This window comes from Mus caroli, chromosome 11 (assembly GCF_900094665.2).
Source record: "Mus caroli chromosome 11, CAROLI_EIJ_v1.1, whole genome shotgun sequence".
NCBI classification, from domain to species: Eukaryota; Metazoa; Chordata; class Mammalia; order Rodentia; family Muridae; genus Mus; species Mus caroli.
In genome coordinates, this window is record NC_034580.1 from 1632533 (window position 1) to 1651424 (window position 18892).

The following is an 18892-nucleotide window of genomic DNA, read 5'->3' on the forward strand; positions in this document are numbered from 1 at the left end:
CTCATGTTCTTTGAAGAGTAGCCAGTGTTCTTAACCTCTGAGCTATCTATCTCTCCAGGCCCCAACTCACCATCACATACTTTTTTTTAAATGCAAAAGACCCTCTTTTTCTCTCTGGCTAAAAGCAGTCAATGAATAGGCTTAAATGTTTTTCATGCAAACTTCACTATTAGAAGGATAGGGGTATGTTGTAGAGGCATGACAGAAAGATTCCCTGGGAAAGACAAAGAAAAATATATTCTATGCCCCCGCCCCGAGTAGCTCCAATCCCACCAGCCTGCCAAGGAAGAGGTGTTATAGTCTGTTCCCACAATAGAGAAGGATGAAGATGCTACCACCAGCTCTGGTAGGGTTGAAACCAGGCACATAACCCTTTCCCATGTCCCAGTGCCCAGGACAACCAACTATTCACCTCCTCTCTGACTCCTCAGCCATCTTCAATGCCAGCACTTCAGCCTCCAGCACCTTCTGCTCCATCAGGCGCTTCTCCTCCTCTGTCCGAATGGCCGTGGCCTTGATTCGCTGCATCTCTTGCTCAGCCTCTGCAGCCTTTTGTGCCAAAAGCTTGGCCTCCTCCTCTGTGATCTGAGCCTTTTCAGCCAACAGATCAGCTGTCTCCTCAGAGCGCATCTGGGAAGGAAAGTGTTTCAGCTAGTGTAGGCCCAGTGCCTATCTCCATATGGGGAGTAGTCTCACACGGTATACACTCTTGTCTCCCACATCTGGCCTCCCAGCACAGGGCAACACAACCAGGGTTTGCATCCTCAGCACGCATGTAAAAGCTAAGCATGGTCTTTTTTACTATTTTTTTTAACTTTTATTTTTATGTATATAGGTATTTTGCCTGCATAAATGTTTGTGCACCTGTACATGCAGATGCAGTAACTTTAGAAGCCAGAAGAGGCCATCAGATCTCCTGGGGCTGGAGTTACAGAAGGTGGTGAGCTGCCAAGTAGGTACTGGGAATCAAACTTGGGTACTATGGAAGGGCAGTCAGAGCTCTTGAACTCCGAGCCCTCTCTCCAGCCCCCAAGAGCCAGTCTTAACCTCCCTGTGCCTTCCCACTGCGAGACTCCCAGTCTGTCTGACAACAGATGATATGCTACACACTCAGCAGGGCTCTGCAGGCTCCACCATGGGAAAAAGAAAAAAAGCACCTATGTATAAAATGTATTTTAGCTGACGTTATGCTTGTGAGGGAATATTCAATTTAAACTCTGTTCTGTCCCTTTAAGTCAGTAATCCAAAAGCAGAGGTGTAATGCCCACTGCCCACTCTTTGAAGCTGTCTAGAGAGTATTTTCTTGCAGTGCTAGAGAATCAAATACAAGGTAGGCTGGGTATGGCAGGCAGGTATGCCTTTTATGCAACCACTTGTAAAATGAAGCAGGGAGGATATCAAGAGTTCAAGGTTATCCTTGGCTATATAATGAGTTCAATCTAAGTCTGGGATATCTGAAACCTGTTTCTTCCTACTTATCCCAGTCCCTAATTGAATACATAAAAATAAATAAAAACATAGAGCCTGCCCCTGAGCCACATCCCAGTCCTAGGAAATCTTTGAGGTTGGAGTGGTACTACTGGCGGCTAGCAGGTAACCATAGGGGGACTCTCTATCCTTCCAAGCAGAGGACTACTGGCAGGTTACGGTTGGTACTATTCCCCAAGAGTTGATCAGATGAAGGCTAAGCATCTCTGATGCAAAGGTAAGTCAGTTGCAAAAGTGGAGTTTGGCTACAAATGAACATATTTTAAATTTTCTAAAAAAAAAAAAAAAAAAAGGCACTGATGTTTTAAAAACTGAAATAAATTCATGATCCATAGGAGGCCAAACACCACAAATCACCAGAGCTTCATTGGCCATCGTCGCTTCTTCTTTCATCTGCAGGAGCCTCCTCTCTAACTCATCTCTTGAACGCTCGGCCTCCTCCCGCATCTGCTTCTCTCGAGCCAGCCGCTGCCTTTCCATCTAGGGGTAAAAGAACAGGTCTGAGTCAGTGCTCCAGAAACCCAAGAAGGGCCAGTTTCAGGAGCCTGTCTCCACTTTGGACCTTTCTGTGTCTCTACTTTTGAACATTCTTCTTGTCTGCTGCCCTCTGTCCTAAACTAACTTTAGAATTAAAAGCTGTACAAATAAATTCCGGTAGAAATAGAAATAAGGGGGCTGGTGAGATGGCTCAGTGGGTAAGAGCACCCGACTGCTCTTCCAAAGGTCCAGAGTTCAAATCCCAGCAACCACATGGTGGCTCACAACCATCCGCAACGAGATCTGGCGCCCTCTTCTGGAGTGTCTGAAGACAGCTACAGTGTACTTACATATAATAAATAAATAAATCTTTAAAAAAAAAAAAAAAAAAAAGAAATAGAAATAAAAAAATCCAAACTCAGTCACCATAATGTAGAGAAAGAGGATTCTTGCACACGGTATAATCTGCCCTTGCAATGCTCTGCTGTTTGGGAACCCTCACATAGCTCTACCCCATGACTGGCAGTTTTCCACACAGATTCCTCCTCCCCAGAACAAGGGTCCAGAGAACACACCTTTCCCATCTGTTCACCTTGACAGTTCTAGTCCCCACAGCCCTTCACATAATTTCATCCACAATACCAGCACTTCTCCCTCTGCTCATAGACAATGATAGTTCCCACACAGAATTCCACAGCGGGAAGCTGCCGTGCCTTTGCACAGTCTTGTACAACCCCATGCGGAGGGAACGCAGACCCCATCCCTGGGAAACAGCACAAAGCCTCTCCTGCCACCCTCTAGCCTTCTGTTAATTGGGCCACTTGCCAAGATTAATAAGAGAACCAAGACTAAAGACAGCATAGTTTCCTGTGACTCCAGGACACTGAGTTGAGAAAGCAAAAGCCAGAAGTGACCAATTTTCTGCCTCAGATAATGAAGTCGTGTTTAACGACTCCTTTGTGCTTCAACCTCATCCAACTCTGGCTCTACAAGGCCGCCCTTTCTAAACATGATGCTCCTCGGCACATTTTAATCCAAAGAATCATGCAAAAGAGACAAGCAATAACGCTCTTGACCTCAGCGAACAGGTTGGTCAGCAACCTGTTCTTCAGTTCCCACTAAAATACAATTTCCATTTCCATTCTCCTTTTGAAAAAGAAAAAAAAAAAAAGGAACAGGCTGTTGCCAGTTTCCAGCCTTGTACTTTTTATGAAACCTTCACACTAGTAATAAAGGATTTCCTATTTTTAAAGCAGGTTATGACTTACAAAGATTTTTGGGTGCAATCTGTACTCTGGAGAGAGGTATCACTAGCTCCACTTGACAATAAGGAAACTGAGTCACGTACTAAATGAAAGATTTAGCTGCAAGGTCAACATGTTGCATCAGGTGGCATTTGCACTCTGCTCTTCTAGGGCTCGGAGGCCTTGATAACTTTAGAGTCTAACTTTCCTCTACTTAAGAGTCAAGTCAAAGAGGCTGCTGCTGCTTTGAAGAATGATTACTTATTTCATTATATGAGCACACTGTCGCTGTCTTCAGACATATATCAGATCTCATTACAGATGGTTGTGAGCCACCATGTGGTTGCTGGGAATTGAACTCAGGCCCTCGGGAAGAGCAGTTAGTACTCTTAACCACTGAGCCATCTCTCCAGCCCCCAAGAGTATACTTCTTCTTTTTTTTTTTTTTTCGAGACAGGGTTTCTCTGTGTAGCCCTGGCTGTCCTGGAACTCACTCTGCAGACCAGGCTGGCCTCGAACTCAGAAATCCACCTGCCTCTGCCTCCCGAGTGCTGGGATTACAGGCGTGCGCCACCACTGCCCGGCAAGAGTATGCTTCTTAAAGCTGTCACTATACCCCATGCTAGCTCAGTAGCACACTTTTGTTCAATAGAACCTATACCATCATCCTTAAAGCATCCTAAGGAGGAAACTGATGGCCTACTCTCCCAGACAGCAAAAAGAGGGCAAGCTCACAGCTCACTAGCTCAAATTGGGTATTTCTCTCTAAAGCCTGGGGCTGGGAGCCAGCCTTTCTGTGGTTCCCAAATCAGAGAATACCACACAGACTAATCATTACACCTCTGAGCTTTCAAGTCCTGAGAGGGCCAAATGCAGCTGTAACTACTCTATCAAACAGTTCATCCCAAACCACAAGTGATAGTCTCAGCAGCAAGACGCAAATCAGCTGTGGACTTCAGGGAGCAGAGAAGGTCTGTGAGTAGAAAACAATGATCCAGCTAGTCCAGTCTGCTGATAGGTGCTACAGCACCCCTGCAGAGGGCCAGCCATGTGTGCCCAGGTTGACCAGCATTGATGAACTGCAGCTGGGAGCCTAATTAGCATTCCACAGCACACTCTGAAATGCTGCCCTGTATTCTATCACCGTCTAATTAAAAAGGGCACTGACCCGGTAGAGGAGACAGACAATAAAGACAACCAGCTAGATAGACAGAGAGACAAAACCATGCCTGGTTACCTTGCCCCAAGTCTGATGATCACACTAAAGATCCTGTTTATTTTCTTTTTTAGATATGCTAAAATTAGAACGTAGTATGAATTTCCCTTAAGATTTTTATCATGTTTATGTATTTATGTATGTAAGTATGCATGTGGCAGTCAGAAGAAAACTGTAGAAGTCAGTTTTCTCCTTCTACCTGACTCTGGGCATCAACCTCAGGTTGTCAGGTTTGGTAGCAAACCTTTACCCACTGAGCCATCTCACCAGCCCATGTGCTTATTTCTATATCTGACATCCCACTATCTGGGCATTAGCTAATAAAAATCCAACAGGAATGAAATAAGAGCAAGTACATCTATAACCATAATAGTCTGACAACAGCCATCCCTTATCTTGTAGGCCAAGACCAACCAAAGGCAGTGTCAATTAAAACAAGGTTTTAATTCCTATTATTCATTATTGTTATGTGTATGAGTAAGTGGGTGAAGTGTGTGGCACGTGTCCTGTGGCACAAGGTGGATGTCAGGGGACAACTGTGTGGAGTCAGTTCTTGTTCCATCTTTCAATGGGTTTCAGATATCAAACAAATGATGTTACACTTGCCACCTTGTTTGCCCTAAATCATGTCTTACTTGGGTATGGTAGTACACCGCGATCAGTGATCCCTGTATTAGAGAGGCTGAGGCAAGAAAACTGTCTCCAGTTTGAGGCCTGACTGAACTCCACAGAATGTATACCAGGCCAGCCAGAACTATATAGTAAGACTGGGTCCCAAACAAACAACAAACAAGCTTGAGATGGGAAGAATTCTCAGTTAATAAAGCTCTTGCTAGGCAACCATGAGTGTCTGAGTTTGATCCCTAACACCCACAAAAAAGGCCAGGCATGGCAGCATACTGGGGAGGTAGAGACAGACAGAGCCCTAGGGCTCACTGGCTTAGATTTATCACTGAGTCCCTGGGCCAAGAGATACCCTGCTTCAAAAGACAAAGTAGACGGCTCTTGAGAAATGATGCCCAAGGTTGACCCATGGCCTCCTCAAGTACACAAATACATATATACACAAGCCGAATGAAACAAACAAGACAGTTCTCACCTGCTTTCTAGCCTTCTCTTCCCTGGCCTGGGCTTTCATCTGCTGAACTTCTAAAGAGTCAGCTTTCCGTCGCCTCATAAATAGGTCATGGTTCCCAATACATAGCTGAAGAATCTGTGGCCAAGGAAACATATTAAGCACGTAAATTTACCTAGCTGCCTACCAGCCTACAATGCCATAGCATCCATTATCTTTACTCTAGCCCCTCACAAAAACAAACAAACAAACAAACAAACAAAAAGGTTAACTGGTTAACTCTCTGTAGGTTAAACTAAAGAGAAAAATATTTCCCATGTCAAATATCATTTTACACCTCTTAGCAAAAGAAACTAGGGCCAGATAGATTCCTGGCAGAGAGGCTTTTTTTTTTTTTTTTTCCCTTTTGGTTTTTCGAGACAAGGTTTCTCTGTATAGCCCTGGCTGTCCTGGAACTCACTTTGTAGTCCAGGCTGTCCTTGAACTCAGAAATCCACCTGCCTCTGCCTCCCAAGTGCTGGGATTAAAGGTATGCGCCACCACCACCCGGCTGAGGCTTTTTAAAAAGGGCAAATTACACACACACACCATTCAATTTCTAAGAAAAGTTAGTTCTCTGTCATGAAAACCAGGATTTCAACTTACCAGCTTATTAACACGAAGCTTTGAGGAGTTAAATTTGAAGACATCAATTTTCTTATCCAGTGGTTTAATAGTAAACTGAAAGAAAAAAGTACAGTTTCTTGTGACACCAACAGAAAATCCACAAAAGTAGCAACCACACAGCCTCTAGCCTTGGCCTTCCAGTGCCGGGAATGAAGCCTGGGTGAATTAGAGGCATACAGGGTACCAAGTTTGAGGCTGCAGAAGTTTATGACCCTAACCAGCTCCGGTACCTGTGAAGAAAGGACAGTAAAGACCCGAAGTTAGAACCCAGGATGGGCCTGCTCTGGAGGCCACACTGCAAAGCTCCTTGACACAGTCGAGTAGGACTTAGTCCAGCAACAGCCAGATGAGATAACACCATATATTAGTGTCTCGTTGGTGACACATGTCACAAATATCCTAGAGGTTTAGAGCAGACCTAGCACAAATGGGAGCTTTTAGAAGTATATGGCAGAATAGCTAAAGATATGGAGGAGGGGCATCCTAGACAGGGCAAGTAGAAAGAATAAGTTCAGTCTCTAGCACTGAAAATTAAGAAGAGGAGGAGATGGTGAGGGGGGAAGAAGCAGGGATATTAGCCTTATTAGCTCTTTAGTAATTGCAATGATACAGTAGGCTCAGACAGGAAGGCTGATGGGTGGTGAAGAATAAAAAGTCAGAGGGCTTAAAATTCATATGGTATGAATCAAAATTTAAGTGACAATGTAGCAAAAGAAAGCTAAATACAAACAAGGCACCTGCTACTCTAACCACTGAGGAGACCAGAATGGTCCTAGATTCCAGGGATGCCCCAGGAAATGTGTCTTTAAGGTGGATATGGTAACACATACCTGTCATACTGGCAGGAGGCAGAGGGAGCAAGACCACAAGTTCAAAGCATCAGTGTTCTATATAGATTTCTAGGCCAGCCAGGAAAACATAGCAAGACCCACTTCAAAAGCAAAATGAGACAAGCATATCTAGATTGATGCATTTTTATATACATATGAAAAATGTACAATTAGCATATGCTAACAAACATTCCCAAGTACATATATATTCCCAAGAAAGAAATGTATGGCCAGCCCCCAGCAAAGCAAGGAAAAAAAAAAGATTAGCCCAGAGGTTCAGCTCTTGCCTGTATGTGGCTTCCATCCTAAGGACCACAAAATATAAAAAAAAACAAAAAGGATGAACTGCCTAGCAAATAAACTTACAGGGGCAGTCAGATTCCTGGGTATTTCTTTACATATTATAGTCCAATGAGAAATGAGCACACGGGCTGGTGAGATGGGTAAGAGCACCCGACTGCTCTTCCGAAGGTCCAGAGAAATGAGCACACATAGGACCAAAAACAAATTTAAAAAATCCTTAGTTTGGTTTTGAACCAGGTTAATTTAGTCAAAGTATTCCTCTGGTGTGGAATATTATTTATGAATTTCATAAGCTTATTTCTAGCCCTGTTACTGAACCCTAGAGCTGTCAGTAAGAAGCCACAAGTAGTCTGGAAACCACAGGCTCTACTTCACACCAGGCCATATAGGAAGAATCAATCAACCCCCCCCCCCCTTTTTTTTTGATTAGGTATATTCTTTATTTACATTTCAAATGTCCCCTTTCCTGCTTTCCCCTGGAAAACCCCCTATCTCATCCCCCCTCCCCTTGCTCACCAACCCACCCACTTCCTAGCCCTGGCATTCCCCTATACTACTAGGGAATAGATCCTTCACAGGACCAAAGGCCTCTCCTCCCACTGATGCCCAACAAAACCATCCTCTGCTACATAAGCGGCTGGAGCCATGGGTCCCTTTATGTGTATTCTTTGGTTGGTGGTTTAGTCCCTGGGAGCTCTGGGGGTACTGGTTGGTTCATACTGTTGTTCCACAATTAATCAACTTTTTTTTTTTTAAGATTTATTTATTTATTATATGTAAGTACACTGTAGCTGTCTTCAGACACTCCAGAAGAGGGCGCCAGGTCTCGTTGCGGATGGTTGTGAGCCACCATGTGGTTGCTGGGATTTGAACTCTGGACCTTTGGAGGAGCAGTCGGGTGCTCTTACCCACTGAGCCATCTCACCAGCCCTCAATCAACTTAAAATAAAGGAACAATTCTGTTTTAGCAGAGTGACTGTCATAGAGAACTCCAAAAACTACTTCCTACTATGGCGTGCCAAGGTAGCTTGGAGTCTGCTTGCCATATAACGTATTGGTGTGATGGAACATGATGGTACCTTACCCCTAGAGAGGGCACATTAGAGTTTGTTGTGTCAGGCCATACTCGGGGACTTTAATCCTTGAGCTCTCTGAAAAACCTTTAGTGTGCAAATGTGCGATGTGTAGTGAACAGCCTTTGTGAAATTGGAAGGTGAAGCACTAGTTACACTGTGACACTCCCAATACGTTAAGTCCTGTGGAGTTTCCAATTTAAGAACTTGAAAGGGAGAACTACCTAATGCTCACGTCCCAGGATAGCCAGCAATTAAACAACAACAGCCAGAGTGCCTGGGACTGAGAAAGGCAAGTGGCTGGCAAGTGGCTTAGCAGATTTAGGTGATTGTCACCAATCCTTTAAAACTGAGTTTGATCCCTGGGACCAACATAGTATAAGGAGAGAAAAGACTTCTGTAAGTTGTCCCCTGATGTCTACACATCCACCCTGGCACATGCTACATCCCTTCCTCCAATAAGTAAATAAATAAACATAAAACAAGCAAGCTCATTTTAAGTTTGGTGTGATGATGCACACCTGTAACTCCAGCATTTAAAAACTGAACCAAGAGGTCATACAGCAAGACCCTGTCAAGAGAGACAGACAGAGGGGGAGGAAGGAGGAGGAGGAAGAGGCAGGATAAAGGCAAGTTCAATTTGCCTCAGCAAATAAACTTGAGTAATTTAAACAAGACTGAAAACTAGTATTTTCCTTGAGTTGCTAAAAAGAAAAACAAAAACCAAACCAAACCAAACCAAACCAAACCAACAAAACAAAACAAAACAAAACAAAAACAAAACAAAACAAAACAAAACAAAACAAATCACCCAGGAAATATGCTCCAAGAACTGCAGGCAACATAAACTATCACTGTTATTCACTGTCCAGGTTGCCTCATTCGGCCTGGTGTCGTGTGTCTTTACAGTCCAGCCTCTGGACCACACTGATAAGCAGGAGCTCTGGCATCAGGTACCCTAGTCCCTGGTCCTTGTCACTTCACTCATCAGACACAAGAGCTCATTTTCTGGTGACATGGATACTGAATATATCCCTGCCTTTTCAGTAAATTTTGAGTAACGCATATATAATTAGAGGCCCTGGGCAACCCCATTTTACTCATTTATTTATGGAAGGATGAGTTACACGCCGGGACCTACATGTGAAGGCCAGAGTACAACCTGTAGGACTTTGTTCTCTACTTTTCCAACATGAGGGCCTTAGGGATTGTACTCGGGTCATTAGGCCTGACAGCCATCTCACCAGCCCACACTGTCCTTATGTATTAGAGCAGTCAAGTCATTCTGAAGCAGATCTCCTTGAGAGATAGCACTGTACTTTCTACATCTCTGTGTGCTCTATGAAGCCTGGCACAAAGTCCAACAATTCCTTTAAGCTGGGCACAGTGGCTCATGCTGTAATCCCAGAACCTAGGAGGCTGAGGTGGGAGTATTGCTGTTAGTTCAAGGCCATTTTGACCTACATAGAAATATTTTAACCCACAAATGTTATTTAAGTTCCTCAAACTTTATTCTCTAACCCTTAGAAATATGGCAGCTTGCTATCTTCATTCATGTCATTACTGAGAGAACCATCCACTAAGAGCTAATCTTGATCGTCAGTTTGTATCTGGAATCAATTAAAACCCAGGCTTCCCGGTATTCCTGAGAGGGGGTTTCTTTTCTTTTCTTTTTCTTAAGATTTATTTATTTTATGTATATGATCACACTGCAGCTGTCTTCAGACACACCAGAAGAGGGCATCAGATCCCATCACAGATGGTTGTGAGCCACCTTCCCAGCCCCGAGGGCTTAATAAGGTTCTGGAGCCTAAATCCAGGCCATATTTTCTAGTAGCCCACAGAGCAGGACACAGAAGAAGGGAGTTTGCTTTTGCTGGCAGTTTTCACTCTCGTGAGCAAGTTCATCTACCCTGCTGCTATAGCATTCCTCCACCGATATCAGAACCAACTTCACTGGGATTACAACACAGACTAAACAGTAGCTGCACTTCAGGAATCTTCTAGGCCTTAAATACAGACGGAGACTGAAGAGACATCCAGCCTTGTGGATTAGACACTACTGGATTCTCCACCCCACTCTCCAGTGTGAGACAGCCATTGTTGAAGTACTTGGACTTCATGCTATAAGCCAATCTAATTAATACTCTTTTAATATACATATTCATCCTATCGGTTGATTCTCTAGAGAATCTTGACTAATACACCCCTTACAAACACACAGCTATCAGTCTGACATGGTGGTGTACGTAGACTTTCAATCCCAGCATTCAGGAAGTAGAGTTGAAGGCTGGCCTGGTGTATATAGCAAGTCCAAGGCTAGCCAAGACTATATAGTGAAACCCAGTTAAAAAGCAAAATGAATATAGGTGGAACAACATTATGAACTAACCAGTACCCTGGAGCTCTTGACTCTAGCTACATATGTATCGAAAGATGGCCTAGTCGGCCATCACTGGAAAGAGAGGCCCATTGGACACGCAAACTTTATATGCCCCGGTACAGGGGAATGCCAGGGCCAAAAAAATGGGAATGGGTGGGTAGGGAAGTTGGGGGGAGGGTATGGGGGACTTTTGGGATAGCATTGGAAATGTAATTGAGGAAAATACATAATAAAAAAAATATTAAAAAAAAAAAAGCAAAATGAAAAAAGCAATTCCCTCTGCCCTCCACAAAAAAAAAATTTTTTTTACATGCAGGCACACATGCACACTTTTCCACTACATGTACTAAACACAGAACACGGAGAGAAGCTTAGTACAGATCACACTTAATCAGCCAAATAATCAGGAAATGTTCCTCTTTTCCTTCTTTGTGTTCTTCGGGGCTTAGCCCTGACAGGTTGAGCTGCTTACTCTCTTGTTAGTCAATAGTAGGGTTTAGCCATGCTCTTAGAAAAAAGGATGTCAACACTTTCTGTAAGTACTTTAAAAATCAACAACCAGAGCTCCAAAGCCTGGGAATTAAAGGACTTTCACCGACAAGGAGATGGTCTGGCTTGGAGAGCTTTGGCAAAGAAGAGAAATGGGAGCGGACCTTTTGCAGGACTCCTGCACCATAAATGGCATCTGTAGTACAGACATGTCCTACCTCCTTGTCGCTGTAGGAGATGTTTCGGATTTCATTCCATGGGAAGGAGATCTTGGGGGTCAGCCTGTTCTCAGGGTCATAGATATGAAGCCCGAGAGCATCCACTCCAAGCAGCAACTCTGTGCCCTTTTTATTCTGCAGAGCCAATAAAGAGCAGCTGTTGTCAGCTTCCAGCTGGTGATTTTATTCAACTTTCTACAGAATCTGGCACACACTGTTATATCTGACAAGTTTCAACAAGTCCCAACAGAAATCATGGCTCTCTTGTAACCCAGGAGGCTTCCAGCTTCTAGATTTGAGGAAGCAGAGGCAAAACAATACCAATTTTGTGATTGGTGTGTCCCCTACAGGTATCAGTGTGGATTCAGACTCCTGTCACTGGCTTGGTAGCTAAAGAAATGGTAATTTAAATGTTGAAGTACTACTAATTAAATAACCAGGTTATCAAAGAGAGAGCTAAAAGCCACACATTTGAACATTTCTCCTGTTACAGGAAAGGCAGTATTCTTGTCTGGCATGTACAAGATCCTAAATTTGATCTTCATCATCACACACACAAAATTTGTTGGATTTCTAGAAGAAATGTTTAGGTCTAGGGACTAAACAGCCTCATTTTAGGTTAAAATGCAGCTCCATGTAGTTTTACTATATAATACCCCACTGTGGTATTAGCTGCAGTATCTAGGTGGTGGGTATATATGGCATTCACTAAAAACTTCATTCTCCCATGTTTCAAATGCTTGATAATTGAACACTGGAAGAAATAAAAAAATAAATTATATCTAAATTACACTTCAATGAACTTGTTTAAAACACCAGTTAACGATATGGATGCTATACCTCTGAGAGCAGTCCTAGTCAACAGTTATTGCTGCCAGAGGCTTAGTGCACGTCTCCCAAGCTACTGACCAGCTGTGGAGCCACTGCCCAGTCTGTCCTCATAGGCAGCTGAAACAAAACTCCTCCCACACACAAGGAAGCTACAGCTCAAGGGAAGGAGAGCAGCTCTGCAAACTGAGATGGTGCTTGGGCTGTGACTAGAAGTACCCATCTCACAGCAGGTGTTAGGGAGAGGTGAGCACTTGAAGATGAATCTCTCTACTCCTTCTAACACCTGAAAGCAGGCGCTACACCCAGCCAGAGCGTGGCCTGTTTGTCTGAGAAGCTTTTAAAACTGATGTGCTGACAGGAGTGAGGCTTGAATCCTCACATCTGAACAGCCCCTTATGGAAAACAAGGTATTTCCTGATGTTTCTGCTAAGTCAGCTTATATAAAGATAGAAAGGATTCCACCCTCTACTCTTGTTGTGACTCTCACACTTTTAGAGATTAGAGATGGTAGCACAAATAACACCTCTGAAATGGTTTTAATCACATGGTACTCCATTAATACATACAAATATCTATCAGTTAAAATAAAATGTATTAATAATTTATCTTCCCTAGTTAATGATAGAATTTAAGATGTCTAACATAGGGTCACTAACTTTGTCTATTGTTCAACATAAAAACATATAAAAACTAGTAAATGCTCATCTGATTAATGTAGAAATATTCCTTAATAAGCTGGTTTTTGGACTGCTGAGATAGCTTAGTGAACCAACATGCTTACACCTGATAACCTGACCTCAGTCTGACCTCAGGACCCACTTGGTAGAAGAGAATTCTAGCATGTTGTCCTCTGCCCACCACCACAAACATAGATAAACAAATAAATACAACAAAATATACAAATATATATACTTTTTCCTCCTCTAAGTAAAATAAATTTGTAAGAAATTCTGTTTTGGTTTTCAGAGAGATTTTTCTGTGTAGTCCTGGCTCTCCTGGAACTCACTCTATAGACCAGGCTGGCTTCAAACTCACTTTTGAACTCACAGAGATCTGCCTGCCTCTGCCTCCTGAGCGCTCAGATTAAAAGTGTGTGTTACCAATTCCTAGCCCAAGAAATCCATTTTCTAAGGATTGCAAATGCTTTTTTCTTTTAAACAATTAATGTTGGTGGTGGGCAAGAGACAAAACCACAGAAATGCATTAGTCTAACCTCAAAGAAACAGATGTCAAACACAAACTAATAAAACCTTTAATTACTTAATCCTAATTTGTGTGTGTTGTGTGAATGCATGCTTATACCACAGCACACATGTGAAGATCATAGGACCATGTGCCGCACGGTAAGAACAAGAGTTCTCTCCTTTCACCATGTGAATTCCATGACCTGAACTCAGCATGTCAGGCCTGGCAGCAATTGCCTATCTATTATTCCATCTCACTGGCCCTCATGAAACATGAGAAACAACCTTCTGCATTCTTTTTTTATTTTTATTTTTTTAAAGATTTGTTCTTATCTTTATGATTTTTAGTTATGTATTTCTGTGTCTGTGCACATAAGTGCAAGTGCCCTCAGAATCCACGGGCCTCAGATCCCTCTGGAGCTGGAATGTCAGGCAATTGTGAGCCTCCCAAACCACGAACTGGGACTTGAACTCAGGTCCTGCTACAAGTAAAATACCTTTTAGGCCCTTGCTTATTGTGGTAGTACATTTCAGTGTGCCCTGGTTTTTTTTGTTTGTTTTTTGTTTTTTTTTTTTTTTTGGAGACAGAGTTTCTCTGTGTAGCCCTGGCTGTCCTGGAACTCACTCTGTAGACCAGGTTGGCCTCAAACTCAGAAATCTGCCTGCCTCTGCCTCCCTAAAGGCGTGCGCCACCACACCCGGCTTGTGCCCTGGTTTTTAATGCAAAAAAAAAAAAAAAGGATCCACAAAAACCTGCATTTAGGAAACAAATTAAGTAGAAAGCTATCCTAGAATACTGAAATCATGCTTAAATCAATTTACTCAAAGTTAACATAAAGACTGTAGGACCCCAAAATGGGGAAGCAAAGAGTATGTGGGATAGTACAGGGGATGGCTGCAGATGACCTTCAATGTCTACTCCTCTGTAGCCAAGCTTCCTGGCACCCGCCATCCAGCAGTGAGGAAAAGCCCGGTACTTGGCTTGTGCTCCTCTGGAGGAAGCCATGAATACTGCAGCCAGCAGCCAAATCCCCCAACAAGCGAGAAACACGCTCTAGGGCCAGACCTGAACAGAACACAAATGCCTTTCTCTGCAGAGGCACGGTTCCCGGAGGCCTGCAGACCATTAATGGTCTGAATAGAAAACTAATTAGCCTCACAGTGAGAACAAGAGTTCCACCCAAACAAATTAGGAATCTCTAAGAGCAGCCTTACTTTCAGTGGGCCCCAGGGAAAGACTTTATTTCCAGGTGCTCCTTGGATTTCCCAAGAGGCCAGAATAATCAAACATTACATGGCCAGCATTCCAACAGGTCTCTGCTAAGACGAGAACTGGGCCTGAGTCCCTCAGGGTACCACTGACACTTAATTTGATCTAATTCTGATCTAATTCGAAGCCCCAAATGAAAGCAGGCTCTCGACCCTGTCTTCCCTTTTCTTCTTTACTACTGAATCATGAAGACTCTGAGCACCCTGGGACGAGGAGGTAGCCCATGTGCCTGGGTGGCCTCTACCCAGTCTTTCTGAGAGCCAGGGAACTGGGGAAGGAGTCAACACACCCGGATCGTAAAGTAGTTCACACCATACATCTCCAGGTCCTGAGCTATCTTCAAATACTCCATTTCAGCTTCATCCCTGTGAGGAGAATAGAAGACACCATTATTAGGGCTAAGTGACAAGGATGAAGGACAGACACTTGCCAAGTCAAATATTCTGAGCATGCCTCTGGTGAGATAGAAGGAAGGGACCTGCAGAAGATGAGACAGACCAGACACAGCAACACTTTTCTCAACCCAGAGTTTCCCATCCCCGTGATATAAGAAAACAGATTCATTACACTGACTCTTGGCTTCAATTTCACACTCTGGCCTTGGTAAATAGTGACATCTGTCTCAAGTGATTTAAAAAAAAAAGAACGTGGGGGCTGGGAGTGTAGCTCAGCAGCAAAGCACTCACTCCGCATGCGCAAAGCTCTAGGTTCCACCCCCGGCATTGGCAGAAAGAAAAAACAAAGCCAGGGTGCACTCATTCTTTCCCACCTCAAATGTACGAAGTCACTGCCTGTCTCTGTGTACTTCCTTAACCTAGAGCTTCAGTAAGGAAGGAGCCTCTCTAGAAGCTAACAACACCCACTTTCCTGGTTTTATCTCTCGGGTTACTGCTGAAGATTAAGGCAAGAACTATCTGAGCCATAAAACCCAGGCCAGTAGGTGAACGCTTCTGTGTTGTAAGTCAAGCTTAAAGCAAGCTCTGGATGCAGCAGTGACTTGCAGAAAACTCCCTGAGAGGTAAAAGTATTGAAGTAATTTAACTCAAGCTTCCCGGTGACCTTGTTCTTGTCCTCTCTCTCATCTCAAAACACTCTCAAATGGATTTAAAAAATTCACCCTGAGAGAATGCCAAGTGTTGGCAGGCAGGTGGAAGAACCAGAAATCACATACACCGCTGATGCAAATTGATTCAATTACTTTAGGAAACTATTCAACATTACCTATAACAGCAAAACCCAAGAAACAACCCAACAACCTAGGAGTCTTTCAACTGTAGAAGGGATAAATAACCTGTTATGCTAGTATTTTGGACTTCTGCACAGTCATGAAAATGAGGAGAGACATCGCTACATGCCATGTACTCAAATCTCACAAGATGATCTTGAGAAAAAGGTGGCACTAGGTTTTATTTATCTAAAGTTTAAAAATGGGTGATGGTGGCTTATGGGTGCAGCTCAGTGAGAGAATAGTGACTTGCCTAGCATGTGAGAGACCTTGTACTTGATCCTCAGTGCTACAAAATAGTAATATAACAATGGAAGGTAAGCAAGGGCAGCACTAATCTATGGGAACACTAATTAGAAATTGGGGGAACTGGGCTGGGCATGGTTACACAAGCTTTTAATGCCAGCACTGAGCAGTGGCAGGTAGATTTCTGTGGCTGAGGGCCAGCCTGAAGAATACATAGTCAGTTCTAGGACTGCCAGAGCTCCATAATGGCTCAAAAAGAAAAAGAAAGAAGTTGCTGAGCTAGGTATCTCTGAGTCATGCTCTAGTCCTTACTTAGCGTTTTGTGGTAAATAATCAAGCAGCATACTCCAAATCTGTCTATTTAGTGGGTATAAACAAAAAATAAAGATACAGGAGCTAGAGAAATGGCTCAGTGCTTAAGAGCACTGACTGCTCTTCTAGAGGGCCTAGTAATTCCTAGTACCCACCTAGAGTCCCACAACCATTCAGTTCCAGTGCCCTCTTCCGGCCTCCTCAGGCACCATGCATGCACATGGTACACAGACATACATGTAGAAAACATAGCCATATACACAAAATAAATCTGAAGAAAAAATATAGCAGGAAGCTGATTTGAAGGACTGGGGTAAGGGGCCTAACACAGAGATGATCAATAGCTGAAGCTACCAAGGGAATACTTAAAACAAGCTATACATTTTAGTGTTTTATTTTATTTGAGACAGGGTTTCTCTGTGTCCCCCTGGCTGTCCTGGAATTCGTTCTATAGACCAGGCTGGCCTCAACTCACAGAGAACACCTACCTCTGCCTCCTGAGTGCTGGGATAAAAGGCTTGTGCCACTACCACCCAGATTGTGTTTTAATTTTAATTTAGTAAAATTGCAGATTGACTAAAAACATAGGGCGATAGGAACATTCTAACACTGCTGATGGACATGTGCCAAAAAGTAAAAAATTTTCCTTAGTGTCACCTGTCAAAACACAACTCTCTTCTAAGAATCTACCCTCTGGACTTGTGAAACTGTGTGCCAACATGAGACTGTGCACTGCAGAGCTTTCTGTAAGGGGGAAAGCATGCAGGTATTCTAAGTGCCATCGGCACATGCCTGAATGCAAAAACAAAGGGCTCCACTTGGGTTTCAACCCAGGGTCTTACGCAGGCTAGGCAAGCACTCTCCCACTGAGCCACACATCCAGACTGCCACATGCCCACACTACAACAAGGATGCACATAAAACTGAAGAGCAACATTATTCCGGCTCTGGCTTCTCATTTTATATACTTCAGGACTGCATTGTGTCCAATGAGCACGCCCTAGTTTTATAGTTCTTTAAGGGTAGGGGAGGAGGCATGAAGAAATATAAACCAAGGATGAAGCGGCCTCACCTGGCTCTGCCCCGGTGCTCCGCATACCAAGCAGTAATTCTCTCCTCCCACATTTCCGGAGTCATCTGATAGAGATTTATCACCTACCAAAAAGACAGCAAAAGAAAAGCCCACATGCAAAGCAAGTCTGGGTATTGTTTGCCATTTTTATAATTATGGCTCATTTTTACAAAACAACAGAGCTATTTTTAAAAAGCTGCATGCAGGGAGAGGCACACATAGAGGTGGGTGTGTAAACAAGTACTGTTCCACTAGAGCAGCAACCTGAAAGCTGCAGAATTCCTCTAGCCTAAGTACACTCCTGGGCTAGGAGTGGCCCTTTTGGCTGCTGGGGCTGTTCATCTCAGGGACCACCCTGACAGTAGAGCAATGCTTACTCACTGGCCATCGACTGCACAGAAGTTATCAAAGGACAGGGAAGGCAGGGGAGGGTTGGGGGAAAGCCTTTATTATCCAGGGACAGATGATAAGTGGGGCTGTAAGATAGGAGGCAGCCGAAGGCTGCTCTGTGTCTAACGAATACAACCAACAAGATGGAGGATTAAAAGGCCCTTCCCAACCTCATCTTCTCTACCCAAAACAGTTCGGTCTTGCACAATGAACACACAATCTCATGGCTCCCTTAGATCAATGCCACTCAACCATCTTCTGAAATTGCTGCACCACAAAACCATCTATAGGCCACATCCGACTGGCATTTCAACATTAATTCCACAAACTCTTGCTGTTTTGTTGTTTCGAGACCAAACCCCACTCCTTAGCCCAGCCTGGCCTTAACCTTGTGATCCTCTTGCCTCTGCCCCTCGAACACTGGGAGTTCAGATGTGTGCACTATTCGCAGCACTAATTCCAGTACTCAGGAGACTGAGGTAGGAGGATAGTGAGTTCACAGGCAGCTCAGACTACAGAGCAAGAGCCCATCAAAGAACAACAGGGGCTGGAGAGAAAGCTCAGGAGGTAAAAGTACTTGCTCTGTAAACTTGGGGGCTTCAGTCTGAATCCCCAGTACTGACAGACATGAAGAAGCTATTGGCTCTTCATTGATAGCTCTTAGGGGAGGAAAAATCATACTTTTTCAAGTAGAATGACTACTGGGTGTATCAACTACACCACAGGCAGCAAAACTCAGGAGTAGCTAGACAAAAAAATGGGAATCCATTACATTTGTTGTTATTATTATTATTTTTTTTTTTAAGGTTTTTCGAGACAGGGTTTCTCTGTATAGCCCTGGCTGTCCTGGCACTCACTTTGTAGACCAGGCTGGCCTCGAACTCAGAAATCCGCCTGCCT

General features: G+C 43.7%; 1 protein-coding gene across 2 annotated transcripts in view; it reads right to left on the reverse strand.

Annotated features, from left to right (window-relative positions):
• Positions 1-18892, reverse strand: part of Nf2 (neurofibromin 2) — an 84326-nt gene that overhangs the window by 20971 nt on the left and 44463 nt on the right. For both annotated transcript variants that reach the window (XM_021178373.2, XM_021178374.2), the window contains exons 6-12: positions 17603-17685; positions 15037-15112; positions 11463-11597; positions 6146-6220; positions 5525-5638; positions 1846-1968; positions 413-630 (exon numbers count right to left, since the gene is read on the reverse strand). In XM_021178373.2, the coding sequence (XP_021034032.1) occupies positions 413-630; positions 1846-1968; positions 5525-5638; positions 6146-6220; positions 11463-11597; positions 15037-15112; positions 17603-17685 (824 nt within the window). The remainder of the gene's footprint in view (positions 1-412; positions 631-1845; positions 1969-5524; positions 5639-6145; positions 6221-11462; positions 11598-15036; positions 15113-17602; positions 17686-18892) is intronic.